The sequence below is a fragment of the Taudactylus pleione genome, unplaced genomic scaffold, assembly GCF_031769625.1.
Source record: "Taudactylus pleione unplaced genomic scaffold, aTauple2 ptg001086l, whole genome shotgun sequence".
Taxonomy (NCBI): Eukaryota; Metazoa; Chordata; class Amphibia; order Anura; family Myobatrachidae; genus Taudactylus; species Taudactylus pleione.
This window is the reverse complement of record NW_028285487.1, coordinates 2,225,420-2,243,657: the sequence shown is the minus strand read 5'-3', so window position 1 is coordinate 2,243,657 and position 18,238 is coordinate 2,225,420. Positions and strand designations below refer to the sequence as shown.

The window sequence follows — 18,238 nt, the reverse complement described above, 5'->3', positions numbered from 1 at the left end:
GAATGCTACTAAAAAGGCCCATACAGTGTGATTGTTTATTTCAATACCAGAGAATGACCCATATAAAACTACAACAACAACAAAAAGTTTAACAAACATTTTCCAATACGAGCAAACAAATTATTAGTACTATGGACTGGCAGATACAGGGATATATTTACATGGCTGATCGGCTATAGGACTATACCTGATTGCAACATGAGTTCTGACACTGACCGTGCAGCAGAAAGAGAAGAATAGAGAAGTTGGTTAACAGCAAACTAGGAGCCAAAATCTTCAAAACACAGATAACAGTAAATGCCAAATAACTACAAGCACATATAAACGGGAGTGTCAAAGAGGACAGTAAATGCGCTTTATACCGTGCAGCGCTCTGCGCTTCCCCCACAGTACGTTATGCTTGCAAAAGTGTAAGTCCGTCTGGCACAAACACACGAAGAGCTTTAGAGCGTCCCAACCAAACTGCTTTTACCCCACAGAGTGAGTGTGTGATTATCTATGTAATGCAATGTATGACGGGAGATGTAGTTTTAATACCGCTCCTTACATTACTCCTGAGAAGCTCCGTGAAGACACCTTACTAAATTTTATACCACATATCATGCAGATCTGTACGTGCGGAAAACACTTGCACCTTGGTGGTGGAGGGAAACAAAACGCTAAACAAAAATAAATTAAAAAACAGCCTGATATCTTCACAACAAGGAAACGGTGTAAGAGCTGCTCTCTCTCACTTGGAACAAGTAGATTATAATTAAAATGATTTACAATTGTAATAAATTAAGTTTATGTAGTAGAAAAATAATTTGATTTGCCGTATTTTTAAAGCTTGGTCATGTTACGCAAACCTTTATATATGATGTAGAACACAATAATGCCTACCAATGTAAATCAATGATCTGGGCAACGTGTCAGTTGTAAATTACTCCGACTACCAACATGCTCATATCACTAGAACTGAAGTGTCGCATAGGAAGCAGAGCTTGCTCCTCTGGCTAGGAATGGAATGTTATATAGGGAGCTGAGCTAGAACCTCTGGCTAGGAATGGAATGTTATATAGAAAGCTGAGCTAGCTCCTCTGGCTAGGAATGGAATGTCACATAGGAAGCTGAGCTAGCGCCTCTGGCTAGGAATGGAATGTTATATAGGAAGCTGAGCTAGCGCCTCTGGCTAGGAATGGAATGTTATATAGGGAGCTGAGCTAGCTCCTCTGGCTAGGAATGGAATGTTATATAGAAAGCTGAGCTAGCTCCTCTGGCTAGGAATGGAATGTCACATAGGAAGCTGAGCTAGCGCCTCTGGCTAGGAATGGAATGTTATATAGAAAGCTGAGCTAGCGCCTCTGGCTAGGAATGGAATGTTATATAGGGAGCTGAGCTAGCTCCTCTGGCTAGGAATGGAATGTTATATAGAAAGCTGAGCTAGTGCCTCTGGCTAGGAATGGAATGTTATATAGGGAGCTGAGCTAGAACCTCTGGCTAGGAATGGAATGTTATATAGAAAGCTGAGCTAGCTCCTCTGGCTAGGAATGGAATGTCACATAGGAAGCTGAGCTAGCGCCTCTGGCTAGGAATGGAATGTTATATAGGAAGCTGAGCTAGCGCCTCTGGCTAGGAATGGAATGTTATATAGGGAGCTGAGCTAGCGCCTCTGGCTAGGAATGGAATGTTATATAGGGAGCTGAGCTAGCTCCTCTGGCTAGGAATGGAATGTTATATAGAAAGCTGAGCTAGCTCCTCTGGCTAGGAATGGAATGTCACATAGGAAGCTGAGCTAGCGCCTCTGGCTAGGAATGGAATGTTATATAGAAAGCTGAGCTAGCGCCTCTGGCTAGGAATGGAATGTTATATAGGGAGCTGAGCTAGCTCCTCTGGCTAGGAATGGAATGTTATATAGAAAGCTGAGCTAGTGCCTCTGGCTAGGAATGGAATGTTATATAGGGAGCTGAGCTAGAACCTCTGGCTAGGAATGGAATGTTATATAGAAAGCTGAGCTAGCTCCTCTGGCTAGGAATGGAATGTCACATAGGAAGCTGAGCTAGCGCCTCTGGCTAGGAATGGAATGTTATATAGGAAGCTGAGCTAGCGCCTCTGGCTAGGAATGGAATGTTATATAGGGAGCTGAGCTAGTGCCTCTGGCTAGGAATGGAATGTCACATAGGAAGCTGAGCTAGCGCCTCTGGCTAGGAATGGAATGTTATATAGGGAGCTGAGCTAGCTCCTCTGGCTAGGAATGGAATGTTATATAGAAAGCTGAGCTAGGTCCTCTGGCTAGGAATGAAATGTTATATAGGGGAGCTGAGCTAGCACCTCTGGCTAGGAATGGAATGTTATATAGAAAGCTGAGCTAGCTCCTCTGGCTAGGAATGAAATGTTATATAGGGGAGCTGAGCTAGCGACTCTGGCTAGGAATGGAATGTTATATAGGGAGCTGAGCTAGCTCCTCTGGCTAGGAATGGAATGTTATATAGAAAGCTGAGCTAGCTCCTCTGGCTAGGAATGGAATGTTATATAGAAAGCTGAGCTAGCGCCTCTGGCTAGGAATGGAATGTTATATAGAAAGCTGAGCTAGCGCCTCTGGCTAGGAATGGAATGTTATATAGAAAGCTGAGCTAGCTCCTCTGGCTAGGAATGGAATGTTATATAGAAAGCTGAGCTAGAACCTCTGGCTAGGAATGGAATGTTATATAGAAAGCTGAGCTAGCTCCTCTGGCTAGGAATGGAATGTTATATAGAAAGCTGAGCTAGCGCCTCTGGCTAGGAATGGAATGTTATATAGAAAGCTGAGCTAGCTCCTCTGGCTAGGAATGGAATGTTATATAGGGAGCTGAGCTAGCGCCTCTGGCTAGGAATGGAATGTTATATAGAAAGCTGAGCTAGCTCCTCTGGCTAGGAATGGAATGTCACATAGGAAGCTGAGCTAGCGCCTCTGGCTAGGAATGGAATGTTATATAGGGAGCTGAGCTAGCGCCTCTGGCTAGGAATGGAATGTTATATAGGGAGCTGAGCTAGCTCCTCTGGCTAGGAATGGAATGTTATATAGAAAGCTGAGCTAGGTCCTCTGGCTAGGAATGAAATGTTATATAGGGGAGCTGAGCTAGCACCTCTGGCTAGGAATGGAATGTTATATAGGGAGCTGAGCTAGAACCTCTGGCTAGGAATGGAATGTTATATAGAAAGCTGAGCTAGCTCCTCTGGCTAGGAATGGAATGTTATATAGAAAGCTGAGCTAGCGCCTCTGGCTAGGAATGGAATGTTATATAGAAAGCTGAGCTAGCGCCTCTGGCTAGGAATGGAATGTGATATAGAAAGCTGAGCTAGCGCCTCTGGCTAGGAATGGAATGTCACATAGGAAGCTGAGCTAGCGCCTCTGGCTAGGAATGGAATGTTATATAGGAAGCTGAGCTAGCGCCTCTGGCTAGGAATGGAATGTTATATAGGGAGCTGAGCTAGTGCCTCTGGCTAGGAATGGAATGTCACATAGGAAGCTGAGCTAGCGCCTCTGGCTAGGAATGGAATGTTATATAGAAAGCTGAGCTAGCTCCTCTGGCTAGGAATGGAATGTCACATAGGAAGCTGAGCTAGCGCCTCTGGCTAGGAATGGAATGTTATATAGAAAGCTGAGCTAGCGCCTCTGGCTAGGAATGGAATGTTATATAGGGAGCTGAGCTAGCTCCTCTGGCTAGGAATGGAATGTTATATAGAAAGCTGAGCTAGCTCCTCTGGCTAGGAATGAAATGTTATATAGGGGAGCTGAGCTAGCGACTCTGGCTAGGAATGGAATGTTATATAGGGAGCTGAGCTAGCTCCTCTGGCTAGGAATGGAATGTTATATAGAAAGCTGAGCTAGCTCCTCTGGCTAGGAATGGAATGTTATATAGAAAGCTGAGCTAGCTCCTCTGGCTAGGAATGGAATGTTATATAGAAAGCTGAGCTAGCGCCTCTGGCTAGGAATGGAATGTTATATAGAAAGCTGAGCTAGCGCCTCTGGCTAGGAATGGAATGTTATATAGAAAGCTGAGCTAGCTCCTCTGGCTAGGAATGGAATGTTATATAGAAAGCTGAGCTAGAACCTCTGGCTAGGAATGGAATGTTATATAGAAAGCTGAGCTAGCGCCTCTGGCTAGGAATGGAATGTTATATAGAAAGCTGAGCTAGCTCCTCTGGCTAGGAATGGAATGTTATATAGAAAGCTGAGCTAGCGCCTCTGGCTAGGAATGGAATGTTATATAGAAAGCTGAGCTAGCGCCTCTGGCTAGGAATGGAATGTTATATAGAAAGCTGAGCTAGCTCCTCTGGCTAGGAATGGAATGTTATATAGGGAGCTGAGCTAGCGCCTCTGGCTAGGAATGGAATGTTATATAGAAAGCTGAGCTAGCTCCTCTGGCTAGGAATGGAATGTCACATAGGAAGCTGAGCTAGCGCCTCTGGCTAGGAATGGAATGTTATATAGGGAGCTGAGCTAGCGCCTCTGGCTAGGAATGGAATGTTATATAGGGAGCTGAGCTAGCTCCTCTGGCTAGGAATGGAATGTTATATAGAAAGCTGAGCTAGGTCCTCTGGCTAGGAATGAAATGTTATATAGGGGAGCTGAGCTAGCACCTCTGGCTAGGAATGGAATGTTATATAGGGAGCTGAGCTAGAACCTCTGGCTAGGAATGGAATGTTATATAGAAAGCTGAGCTAGCTCCTCTGGCTAGGAATGGAATGTTATATAGAAAGCTGAGCTAGCGCCTCTGGCTAGGAATGGAATGTTATATAGAAAGCTGAGCTAGCGCCTCTGGCTAGGAATGGAATGTTATATAGGGAGCTGAGCTAGAACCTCTGGCTAGGAATGGAATGTTATATAGAAAGCTGAGCTAGCTCCTCTGGCTAGGAATGGAATGTCACATAAGAAGCTGAGCTAGCGCCTCTGGCTAGGAATGGAATGTTATATAGAAAGCTGAGCTAGCTCCTCTGGCCTAGGAATGGAATGTTATATAGCGAGCTGAGCTAGCTCCTCTGGCTAGGAATGGAATGTTATATAGGGAGCTGAGCTAGTGCCTCTGGCTAGGAATGGAATGTCACATAGGAAGCTGAGCTAGCTCCTCTGGAATGTCACATAGGAAGCTGAGCTAGCTCCTCTGGCTAGGAATGGAATGTCACATAGAAAGCTGAGCTAGCGCCTCTGGCTAGGAATGGAATGTCACATAGGAAGCTGAGCTAGCGCCTCTGGCTAGGAACGGAATGTTGTATAGGGGAGCTGAGCTAACGCCTCTGTCCAGGAATCGAGTGTTCTATAGGGAGCTGAGCTAGCGCCTCTGGCTAGGAAAGGAATATAACATAGTAAGCTGAGCTAGCACCTCTGGCTAGGAATGGCATGTCACATAGCAAGCTGACCTAGCGCCTCTGGCTAGGAATGGAATGTTATACAGGGAGCTGAGCTGTAAATTACTCAGACTACCAACATGCTCATATCACTAGAAATGAAATGTCACATAGAAAGCCGAGCTAGCTCCTCTGGCTAGGAATGAAATGTTATATAGGGAGCTGAGCTAGCTTCTCTGGCTAGGAATGGCGTGTCACATAGGAAGCTGAGCTAGCGCCTCTGGCTAGGAATGGATCCCTGTAAACTCAGTATTTTTTATACAATACATGATCAATAAAGACAATAGCTAATAATGGTTTTAAAGGTAACACATACCATGTAAACTTCCAGTGGTCAGAAGAGCTCGAGCTTTATCCGCCAAATCACTGTTTAATGTGTTCCCCAGTAGTAGCACATCTATTGCTTCTTGTTTTGAACCATCAAAGAAGTTGCTCTGTATTGTCCTAGTTACTGACCGTGCTCCGTCTTTCAGCTTTCCGCCCTGTAACAATCACCAAAATAACACTGAGTGACAGGCTCCTAAGCTCTCATTTGCTGATGTTTCTCTAGAGGAAGCCAACACAATACTGATAAAAGCTCTATGGAAAGTAGGGTTTAGTGGGGACCATGAAGGCTCCAACACAATCCAGCACTGCTTTCCACTCTGTTATTGCCACTAGCCTAATTGAAGCAGGTCACAGTGTTTATTATTAATAATAATAATAATAGTCACTTATATAGCAAATACATATTCCATAGCACTTTACTGAGAATATGTAGTAAATCACATCAGTCGCTGCCCCAGTGGAGCTTACACTCTATATTTCCTACCATACGTACACACACTTGGGTCAATATTTTGTCTGAAGCCGATTAGCTTACCAGTTGGCCTTTGATTTGTGGGAGGTAACCGGAACACCCAGCGGAAACCCACTCAAACATGGAGAGAACATACAAACACCACACATATATAGCCTTGGAAAGTTTTAAACCCAAAAACGCAGTGCTGTGAGGCTGCAAGCTCTTGTTGCCTTATCCTGCGACTCTCCCATCAGAACTTGTACGTCTAGGAAACAATAGCACCCAGTATAGCAGAGAGGACGCATCGCTAAACCGAGAACTTCTCAAAACTCCCTATTTTTACTATCCAACATCTACATAAATGAATCATTATTGAGGTCTGCGGAGAGTAAGGAAGAATTTTAATCCTAGGATCCGAAGTCCATCCATAGTTACATTACAGTTAATTTACAGCGAAGTTTAAAACACATAAAATGTATCTGCAGACATATTACATGGATACTGAAGCTCTCAATAATCAGTGAGGACTGTTAGGATAACACTAATAGACACATACATGAGCAGACTCTTCTCATTGGTCTCTGACACTTCACGTCAGAGATCTGAAGTCATACTAAGCACACTCATACTACAGATTTAGTTTAAAAGCTTGTAATAAATACAATGGCTGGCACCAACAACAGGATAACAAATACTGATTAACTTAAACTAAAAGCAGGATCTTGGTACTTACCGGTAAATCTGTTTCTCCGATTCCACAGGGGACACTGGAGTTACAACACTAGGGTAAAGACGTGGGTCGAGAGAGCCTGGCACTTTAAAATTTCTAAAAGATGTGACTGGCTCCTCCCCCTCTATACCCCATCAGCTGCAGTTAAAAAACTGAGTCCGAGGGGAGACGGAGGAAACACATAAAGGAGAAGGAACAGCTAATAAAGAAATGAGAACAGCCTCGAACCAACCACACTGCACGGTATACAGCAGTCACACCATAACAACAACACACTGCAGCAATGAGTGCAGAAGAAAACAAACAACCACAACAGGAACGGTTAACACAAAAGGAAACAGCGCTGGGAGGACGTCCAGTGTCCCCTGTGGAATTGGAGAAACAGATTTACCGGTAAGTACAGTACCAAAATCTTGCTTTCTCCTTCATCCACTAGGGACGTCCCAAAGCCCCCCTCATGTGAGGGAGAGCGCTGTGAGACTTTTAACACCCTACGGCTAAAACTAGCATCCAAGGCCACAAAGGTATCAAACCTGTAAAACCTGACAAAAGGTATGAAGAGAGGACCAAGCAGCCGCTCTACAAAGTTGAGAAGCGGAGGCCCCCCTACGCGCCGCCGAAAAAGAAGTACCTACTGAGCGCGTAGAATGCGCAAAAATGGAAACTAGGTGGGAGCAAAAAATTATCCAAATAAGTCTGACGGATAGTCAGTCGGATCCATCTCGCTTAAGTCTGCTTGGACGCCGGCCAACCCAGCTTTGCCGCATCAATAATGGACAAAAAAAAAAAAAAAAAAAAGTATCAGTCTTACGGGTCCCCTCAGTGCTAGATACAAAAATTCGTAGGACCCGCTCCACATCCAGAGGGTCCGTAGCTCCCGACGAGTCCTTCAGAGCCGGAACCACAATAGGCTAATTTATGTGAAAAGCAGACACCACCCTTAGGCAAGAAGGATGGGCAGGTACGTAGTACCGCTCAGTCTTCATGAAAAAAATAGTAGGGAGACCTGCATGTAAGGGCGCCCAATTCCAAAATACTCTCCTAGCAGAAGCAAGCGCCAGCAACAAGATCAATTTCCAGATAAGGTATTTCAAATCAATTTCAGCCAAAGGTTCAAAGAGCATGGACTGAAGAAAGAAAGAACAAGATTAAAGATCCCATGGGGATGTAGGTGGAACAAAGGGAGGTGGTACACGAAGAACTCCCTGGAGAAAAAAGTCTGAACCTCGGGAAGCAGTTCCAGCCGACGCTGGAAGAAAACAGATAATGCGGAAACCTGCACCTTAAGGGTACCCAACCGAAGCCCCGCATCCATGCCTTTTTGTAGAAAAAGGAGGAGACTTAAATGAAAAAGAGGAAGTGGAGGAACCACGCAAGTCACACCAGGACACATAAGATTTCCAAATCCTATAGTAATGAGCATAGAACGGCTTACGAGCCCGAAGCATGGTCGGAATTACCTTCCTCGGAATGCCCCGACTTCTTCAATTGGTGGTTCCAACAGCCACGCCGTCAAACGAAGACGACGTAATTCGAGGTGAACGAAAGGGCCCTGCTTTAGAATTTCTGATCGCAGGGGAAGAGGCCAAGGATCGTCTGCCAGGAGGAAGAGAAGATCAGAGTACCAAGCTCAGTGAGGCCAATCCGGAGCCACCAGAATGTCTGTCACCGATTTGCGCTTGAGCACCCATGGAATTAGAGGGAAAGGAGGAAACAGACCCACAAGATCGTATGGCTAGGGTAGAGACAGAGCGTCCACTCCTCCTGCCTTGGGATCCCTTGTCCTGGAGCAATACAGAGGTAATTGCTGATAGATCTCATGGCCTCCAGGAACAATCTGAGGAACGCCCCAATGGAACACCAGGCACCAATAGATTTCAGGATGCAGATTGCCGAGATGGCCGGGGCGTTTCTTTCTGCCCATCTGAGAATGTGTCTTGCCTCTCGCATGGCCATGCGGCTGCGAGTCCCTCTTTGGTGATTGAGCTATGCCACATCCGTGGCGTTGTCTGACTGGATATGAACTGGTGTCCCCCATAACAGAGTTGCCGCTGCAATGAGATCGTAATAGACGGCTCGGAGCTCCAGGTCATTGATTGTCAAGTGTTGAATGAGGACATGTTCCAATAGATTTTCCCTCGACGATGCTTTGATGAGGTCGTCCAAATATGGGACAATGTTGACTCCCTGTGAGCGAAGATTGGAAATCATCACTGCCATCACCTTGGTGAAGACCCCGGGAGCCGATGATAGGCCATACGGCCGGGCCTGAAACTGGTAATGGGAATCCAGAATTGCGAAGAAATGCTTGATGCGGTTTCCAAATGGGGGTGTTAAGATATGCATCCTTGATGTCCAATGAGACCAGATATTCCACCTCTTCCAATCCGCACTGAATAGAGGGATTCCATCTGGAATCTGTGATCATACGGATAAAGGTTTAAGGATTTAGGTTGAAGATGGGACGGACCAAACCATCTGGTTTGGGAAAAAGATTGAGTAGAAACCCTGGTTCCTTTGAGAAGTTGGAACTGAAACAAGGACCTCTGAGGCCAAAAGTCCGTCCATTGCCTGCTGAAGGACCAAATGTTTCTCCGGATCGACAGGAAGACCTGTGGTAAAAAACCGAACTGGAGGAGGAGGGGCAAAGTTTATCTTTTAGCCTTGACCGACCAAACTGCGAATCCAGGAGTCCAAAGAAATCTTGGCCCAGACCTCTGCAAACCCCAGAAGCCGAGCACCCACCTTGGAGTCCCTGAGGTGGGACAGGAGCCAGTCATGCCACAGGCTTGTCGGTGGGTTTGGGTTCAGGACGACGAGAGCTTGGCGTCCTCTAGCACGACCTCCTCTGGTAGCGGAAGAAGCACCCCTGGGTCTGCCCTGGAATTTTGCAGAGGTATGAAAGGAACGAAAGGAAGGCTCTTTAAAAGGGTCAGGGTGGAGAGGGTGTAGAAGGTGGCAAAACGGTGCTTTTACCACCCGTGGCTAGAGAGATTAATTTGTATAGTTCGGGACCAAATAGAATATCACCTGTAAATTGAAGCCCTTCAACCGCACGCTTGGATTCCGCATCCGCCTGCCACGAGCGCAGCCACAGGGCTCGACGACCAGCCACAGCAGAGCCTACATGTCCAAACTCACACGGAGCTTCTCCCAGGTATACAGCAGATTCCTGAATATGCTCCACTAGGGTGATAAGCTCCTAGATCGTAGACCTTCCACTAGTTGCTCAACCCACTTTTCTACTGCCTTGTTGATCCAAGAGCCAACAAGCGCCGGTCTAAGTAGAGTCCCTGCAGCTACGTAGATGGTCTTGAGTGCATTCTATTTTGCGAACTGATCCGTCCTTCAAAGTCGTAGCGCCTGGTACTGGGAGGGTAGTCTTTTTAGAAAGGCGACAGACCGAAGAGTCCACCTACGGAGGAGTTTTCCATCTACTCCGATTATCTAGAGGAAAAGGATACAGACACAAAAAAACGAGCGGAATATGAAACTTCAGATCTGGATGTTTCCAGGCGGCTGCCATCTGTTCGTCCAATTTCAGGGAAACTGGAATAGTAACAGTGGATTTAGGTTTCTTACCAAACAGGTCTGCATCCACTGCTTCCTGAACATCTGTATCAGACACCTGAAGTACCTCACGAACTGCGAGGATCAAAGCCTCCACCCCTTGCGACGGTGGTTCTGGTTCGTGAGAGAAGACTTCCATATCAGCGTCCTCCAGTGTCTCGCCTTCCTCCTCTTCCTTTGAAGAATCACTTCCATTAGATTCTTCTTCAGTTTGGAGATACGCCGATAAAGTTAGTTTTCTGAGCTGCTGGCTGACGCAGACATTCGTTGGTCTGGAAGAAGAACTGAACATATGTATTAAACTGTCTACCGAACGGGATAAACCCTGTGCCCATTCACTGGTTGCAAAAGGGGGTTGGGAAATACTGGGACCTGCCCGAGCAGCTTCCCTTTACCTTCTGGAGGCGGCTAACTCAGAAGTTAAATCCGCCATAGCACCAGTAACGATTGCATCCAAGATGGAAGCATATTCACACCCTGGGGAGCAATAGACAGTTCTGTATCACATGCATCACATAGGGAATTTCCCTCTGAACGTGCATGTGTGAATTTCTTCTGGCATTTAGAGCAAGCAAATATCTTTTGTGATGTTTTCTCTGCTGTTCTTTGTCATAGTTGCATACAGCCAGCCACACAGTCTGAAGTACAGGACAGAATGGAAGGGAGATAGAAGGAGAGGAGCAAATCACAGACAAGCCCCCACCTTATGGGGGCCAACAAACTTAACTTTGGATTAGCTCCCCAGCGACCACAGCAACCCAGCAGAGCTCGCAGCACCAGCATACCTCCTCTGTGAAATGGCGCCGTACTGTGCATGCCAAGTGAGAGACGGAGAAGGCGGCGTTACTATATTGTCTGCGCGCCTAAGCTCCGCCCCAGGTCCCCGGCCGGAATGTATGGGTGCAATGCTGCGCTATACTTCTCCAGGCTCTCTCGACCCACGTCCAGTGATGTAACTCCAGTGCCACCTGGTGGATGAAGGAGAAGTCACATTTCCTGGGTACTGTTTCCTTTAAATAAACGTGTAACCTTTAGCTGCGTGTAACTTTCCCATATAACAGAAACCCCACACATCATACATGTAACAGAAAGCCGTGACACCCACACACAATGAAATGTACATTTGTCCCTCTTGATCTTGGCAGATCTCTGCATTAATGCTCTTTGGAAGCCTCTTAAACAGCCAACAAGCGTTTATCAGCTCCCGTATATATTTCCTCTTTATGGCACTAAAAGCTGTGATACCAGTGTGTATAGGCTTTCTTATCATAACAGCTGTATTGGGAATACTCACCAATCACACAGGAAATCAGGAGAACCAAGAGAGGGAGCAGGAGGAAAGCAGGCAAGAAGTTAGATGCTAAACACGTCAACTTTACACATAGAAGAGAAAAGAAGATATGTATAAAATAAACCTCTTCAGTTCAGGCACGTGCAGGTATGGTAGCGGCTAGTAGGTATAATTTAGGTGATGGGCAGGCACAATGGTGCTATGGGGAAAAAAGATAACCCTGGAGTATGAGGTGTAGAGCTATAGCAAATATCAACGATTACAATTAAATATTGGTACACAATTTATGTATGGATATCTTTGTATAGTAAAAAAGTGAAAAACAGAAAAAAAAAAAAATAATTATAATCAAAACAACCACAAAGATATTTTAGACTAGAGTAATAAAAACTGGAAAAGAAGAGTGTGGGACAGAGCGAGAAGTAGTCAGTGGGATAGAAATACCTATTTCGTGAAGAATGCTATAAATGAAATATACGAAACAGTGGGTATATAATAACATGGACATCTGTTAATGAAAGGTATGAGCTTTTTTTATTTTTATTAAAATCCTTTAAGTATAAAAAATCATATATGTCTATACACCTAATAAAACAACAAGTCTGATTCACAACAGCATGTTATTACCTACCTAGTGGTTCATTATTATACATTTTCCTGTTTATTTAATTTATAGCATTCTTCACAAAATAGATATTTACATCTCACTGACTGTTTTTTTTACAAGGGTACTGTGCCAGTGTATGAAAGACAGTAAAATCTATTAAACTAGGGTTTGACAAATCCTAGAAGCCAGGTAATAACAGCATCTAAAGTTTGCTGGCACCGAATAGTTCTGGGTATAATAAAACTAGGAGAACAGTGAGATCAGATTCTATCAGACTGGATCAAGATTGTACACAATTCAAACATAATGATGCATCATGCCAGTGTTAAGGGGCTCCATACACATGCGACTGATTGCCGCAATTCCCAAATCACCTGACACCTGTGTCGGGGAATCAGGGAAATCCAAAATGTTGGATTTCCCGGATTTGCAGATCCAGACTAAGAAAAAGTTTGGGATTGGCGAGTTGGGAAATTTTAACATGCAGAATTGCCCCAATTCCCTGATGGATCACAAATCATCGATGTCCGTGGAATGGCGGTTTTCGTCGCCGATCGCCGTCGGGTGATCTGGGAACTGTGGCGCTGATGTATGACCTGCATAAGTCAGGTTGTTCATAAACTCCATTATAGGAGGGTGATATAAATTAAGCACGAAGTTCCACTACAGCCTTGTGCGATGTGACTCGGAAATGTATGCAGAGACGCATCGCAGAAGACTATAACGTGACAAGGGGCGTATCTATAATGGGTGCAGGGTGTGTGGGGAACACGGGCCCCAGGGTCCAGGAGGGCCCCGCACCGCACACCCTGCACCCATAATATTACTTACCTCTCCGAAGTCCCACGTCGGCAATGGTGTCCGGCACTGTAAAACTACTGGAAAATTTGCCATTTTCCCACCGTTTGAGCATGTGCAGTACAGGGGAAAATGGCCAATGCGGCCATTTTCCCGGTGACTTGTGCATACACTATAAACTCTGGGCACACTCTAGTGCCCAGAGTCTATAACTCCGGCGCTGGCCGCACACAGCTCAGTGTGCTTCCGGCCGCCGGGTGGAGAGAATGGGGCCCGTGTCGGAGACTGCACACGGGCCCCCTCCTCTCTAGAAACACCCCTGAACGTGAGCATTGCTCTTAACTGAATGGGCCTAGTAAAGTTAACAGCCCCTGTATGTGTTCTTGAACAGGATGCAGATTCAGAGGTTTGGAGCAAAGCAAAAATAAAAAAGGGGGGGCAGAAGTAAAATGTGCAGGGATTTAGATTTGGGAGGGGCGCGTCCACACTTAATCTAACTGCAGTGTACAAATAAAACAGTCCAGTATTTGCAGGCTACATGCAAAAGCTGCCAGCATTTACCCTGCATGCAAACAATAAAGAAATATTTGCACCCCTTGCATTGCATCATGGTTTGTCCAGGTGCAAAGTTACCCCTTTTTCTGTTTCGCTCTCAACTCAGAATCAGCCCAACAGTGTCAAAAGTTCCAGAAGACACGAAAAGGGACGGGAAGGTCTAAGTGTAGCTATAGCACTGTACCAAAAACCTGCGTTTTCCATATGCAACAATAATGCAGGACAGGATAAATGGTAGATGCCCCTAGACGTAAACTCTCTGCATGACAGGAAAGTTAGGATCAGATTTGCTGGTTTGAACACCAAGGGGTAAAGTTTCAAAAGCTTATAAAGATGAAAAGAGGTGGTGTTGCCCATAGCAACCAAATCAATTCTATCTATCATTGTCTAGGATGCAACAAAGAAAAGATAGCTACAATCTGATTGGTTGCTATGTGGACCATAACTTTTCATTTATAGAAGAGTTCGTAAAGCTACTCAAAGCATACAGCAAATCTGGGTTAAAGCCTCTAGTGTTCGACTACAAATCCTGGTTTTGGTGCATGCCTTATAGGAAGCTTTGGTTTCTAGAGCTTGCTCCTGTCTGTTTGGAGAACAGAGAGCAGCTGTATTATAAAGGGTGCAGGCAGACTGTTTCCTTACTGCTATTAAACACACCAACCTTTATCCTTGTGTTATGGAGGTCCCTGTGTGTAACTCAGTAAAGTATGAGCATGCCCACATATACACAGGATGCAGATTGAGTCACTAAGATCTGCAGAAGGCTGCACTCTGACCACCGATACCTATTATTAATTATTGATTTCTCCAATACAAGATGTAATTACAGTTTTAAGTGTTCTGATTTGGCAAATAAAAATTTCCTTCAAGTATTCTGTCCCCGTCTCTTGTTGCAACTACACCGCTGGCCACAGTGTATATTTACCAGCTAGGACCGACATGGGAATACATGCTGTGACTTGTTCTATGACACCAGCTGCAGGCTCTCCTCTTCAATGCTAAATACTTTGCAGCTTCAGACATATGGTACTATTGGAATCGGTATGATATACCGCTGACGTATCTAGGCGGTCAGAAGACCGACAGTGGCATCCTGATCTTCAATATCCCGATAGGGGCCAGTAAGTACCCTAACCCTCTCCCCTCCCTAACCCTCCCGGGGTGGTGCCTAACCCTAAGCTCCCCCCCAGTGGTGCCTAACCCCCGCCCCCCCTCCCTGCAGCCCAACCCTAACCCACCCCGGGAGGTCCCTATTCCTAACCCCCCCACGCCTGGGCTAACGCTAGTATACTTCCCGTCGGGACGACAGCATTCGGTATACAGACGTCGGTATCTTGATCCCATCGGGATCGCGGCCTCGACTTCCTGACGGGCATCGGGATTTCGGCATCGGTATACCGACATCCAGCATCCCGTCCGCCAACATCCAGCATCCCATACAAATAGATTACAGATTAATAATGTAATAGGAACATTGTCCTTTTTTGGTCAGGTTAAGCTAAACAAATTCCAGCAATGACTTCATACAGATCTTAGCGATACAGACAGTAAAAGGTTTTCATCATCGTCATTCTAAATAAGACAGGTTGCAGGGACAAGTACAAGCCGTTCTCCTCTATCAGATAAAGTGTTTGGCTGATCATGCTGCTCCGTACAAGCATCAGATTATATCAGGCCAGATATATCATTCAACATTTAATCATAACCTCTCCAAAGTTTCCTATGTCCTGAAACAAAAACAGTCCTGGTTAATTATAAATGAAAAAAAATATATATATATCCTTGTGACTAGAAAAATGCCACTGGGAGTAAGACACGTACGCGTAAAGCTAGTGTGCAAGTGACGGATGTAGGTCGGCATCCTGAGTGCACAGATTTGGCTGGTTGGCCCTAAAGCAAGCCAAGGTCTCTTTCCAACCACATATAACTAATCGACACCTGATAAAATCATTATCAGATGTCGGTGGGGGATCAGCATTCACTTTGGCCACACAAGCAGCTACACGTGTGGCCTGGAATAACCGCATTGTATGGGCAGAATAAGGAGGACCAGACTAGGAATCTGCACTGAAGAGAAATGCCACAAATGCACACACAAAAAAAAAATGGGCAATACACCAGAAAGACAACACAAAAATATGAGATATGGTAAGAACTTACCTTTGTTATCTCTATTTCTACGAAGTCCATAGGGTTCCACAGGATACCTTGGGGGTATAGGTGTGACGTCAGTCATCGGGCACCATAGAGTTAAGCTTTCAGCCTCCCAGGATGCACTAGGGTCCCCCTCCTATACCCCGCCCCCGAGCCAAGGCACCTCAGTTAGTTACCAAGCCATAGGCCGGAGGAGGAGAAGGAAGAGAGAGACAAAAGATCTGGACACACACAAGAATCACATTCTCACCAGAGGAAGACGGAAAAACCGGTGACCAGAGCAAAGCCCATCTGCAGCACAGGTGCGACAGGGCGGGAGTCCTGTGGAACCCTATGGACTTCGTAGAAATAGAGATAACAAAGGTAAGTTCTTACCATATCTCATATTTTCTACTTCAGGGTCCATAGGGTATCCACAGGATACCTTGGGGATGTCCCAAAGCAGTATCCTTTAAGGGTGGGGACGCTCCTGTGCTGAAAGGAGAATCCGCCGCCCGAAGGAAGCATCCTGAGAGGCGAAGGTGTCAAACCTGTAATACCTCACGAAGGTATGGACAGAGGACCACGTAGCAGCCTTGCAGATCTGGACTGCAGAGGCACCACGTCGAGCTGCCCACGAAGGACCCACAGACCTAGTGGAATGAGCCTTCGCAGAAGGAGGAACCGGCAGGCCTTCATGAAGATAAGCTTCAGAAATAGCCATACGGATCCAGGCTGCCAAAGTTTGCTTTGAAGCAGGCCAAACCTTTTTACGGAAGCCATAGAGGACAAACAAGGCGTCAGACTTCCTAAAGGAAGAAGTGCGGTCAACATAAGTCCTTAAGGCCCGCACAACATCCAAAGTGGCCTCACCCACTGAAAGACCAGGTGAGTTAAAGGCCGGAACAACTATTTCCTCGTTAACATGAAACTGGGAAACAACTTTGGGAAGAAATTCAGGTCGAGTGCGGAGCACTGCCCTGTTCCCATGAAAAATCAAGAAAGGGGGTCTACAAGAGAGAGCCCCTAAATCAGAAACACGTCTGGCCGAAGCTATGGCCAGAAGGAAAACAGTCTTAGCTGTTAGCCATTTAATATCCACTGAGCCCAGTGGTTCAAACGGCGGTCCCTGGAGAGCCCTCAGGACCACAGCCAAATCCCAAGGCGCCACAGGTGGAACAAAAGGCGGCTGAATGCGGAGAACACCTTGCATAAAGGTGCGCACACACGGGATTGTAGCAATCCTACGGTGAAACCAGACAGACAGGGCCGAAACCTGTACCTTCAAAGAAGCAAGGCGAAAGCCCATGATCTAGTCCCGCTTGTAGGAAGGCGAGTATCCGAGACAGACGAAATTCCCGCGGTGCATAACCCCTCGGTCGACACCTCTGGAAGAACGTATGCCACACGCGATGGTATATCCTCGCAGAAGACGGCTTCCGAGCTCGTAACATGGTACGCACCACAGAGCTGGAAAACCCCCTGGACCTCAGCATGGCTGTCTCAACAGCCACGCCGTCAAAGACAGCCGAGTCAGGTCCGGGTGAAGACAGGGACCCTGCGACAGAAGGTCCGGTCGTAGCGGCAACCGCAGAGGACTGTCCACGGACAGACCTTGAAGGTCTGAGAATCAGTGCCGTCTGGGCCACGTGGGAGCTATCAACAGGAGCGTCCCTCCTTCCTGTTTGAATTTCCAGATTACCCGTGGAAGAAGGGAAATCGGAGGAAACAGGTATGCGAACCGGAACGTCCACCGGACGGACAGAGCATCCACCAGAGACGCCCCTTCGTCTCTTGTGCGAGACCCGTACACCGGCAACTTGTTGTTGTGCCGGGACACCATGAGGTCGATCTCTGGAAGACCCCATCTGTCCACCAGCAGTTGAAAAACGTCCGGGTGCAGGGACCATTCCCCCGGATGAACGTCCTGGCGACTTAGAAAGTCCACCTCCCAATTTAGCACTCCCGGGATGAAGATATGGCCGGAAGATTGCGCTCCGCCCATACCAGGATCCGAGAGACCTCCACGAGAGCCGCCCGACTTCGGGTTCCTCCTTGCCTGTTTATGTAGGCCACGGTGGTAGCATTGTCCGACTGGACCTGTACCGGACGACCCTGGAGAACCCGATGTGCCTGCCGGAGAGCATTGAAGACCGCACAGAGTTCCAAGATATTGATTGGAAGCTCTGCTTCTGTCGGGGTCCACCTGCCCATGAAAAAGTGTGGACCCGAAACTGCTCCCCAGCCCCGAAGACTGGCGTCCGTTGTCAACAGGACCCAATTTGGAACCCAGAACGGACGTCCCTTGCTGAGATGGGTCGTCTGGAACCACCAGGCAAGGGACAGGCGAACCTCCGGGGTGAGCACAATCGTCTGGGACTTCAGAGACTGAGGCAGCCCGTTCCA

The 18,238-nt window shown here is 46.6% G+C and overlaps 1 protein-coding gene across 7 annotated transcripts in view; it reads right to left on the bottom strand.

Annotated features, from left to right (window-relative positions):
* The window catches only part of SYNJ1 (synaptojanin 1), a 106,014-nt gene that overhangs the window by 46,669 nt on the left and 41,107 nt on the right, over positions 1-18,238 (bottom strand). For 5 of the 7 annotated variants that reach the window (XM_088461687.1, XM_088461691.1, XM_088461692.1 and 2 more), the window contains exons 12-13: positions 5,684-5,849; positions 188-211 (exon numbers count right to left, since the gene is read on the bottom strand). In XM_088461687.1, coding sequence (XP_088317813.1) covers positions 188-211; positions 5,684-5,849 — 190 coding nt within the window. The remainder of the gene's footprint in view (positions 1-187; positions 212-5,683; positions 5,850-18,238) is intronic. The other 2 variants (XM_088461689.1, XM_088461690.1) reach the window with 2 other exon arrangements.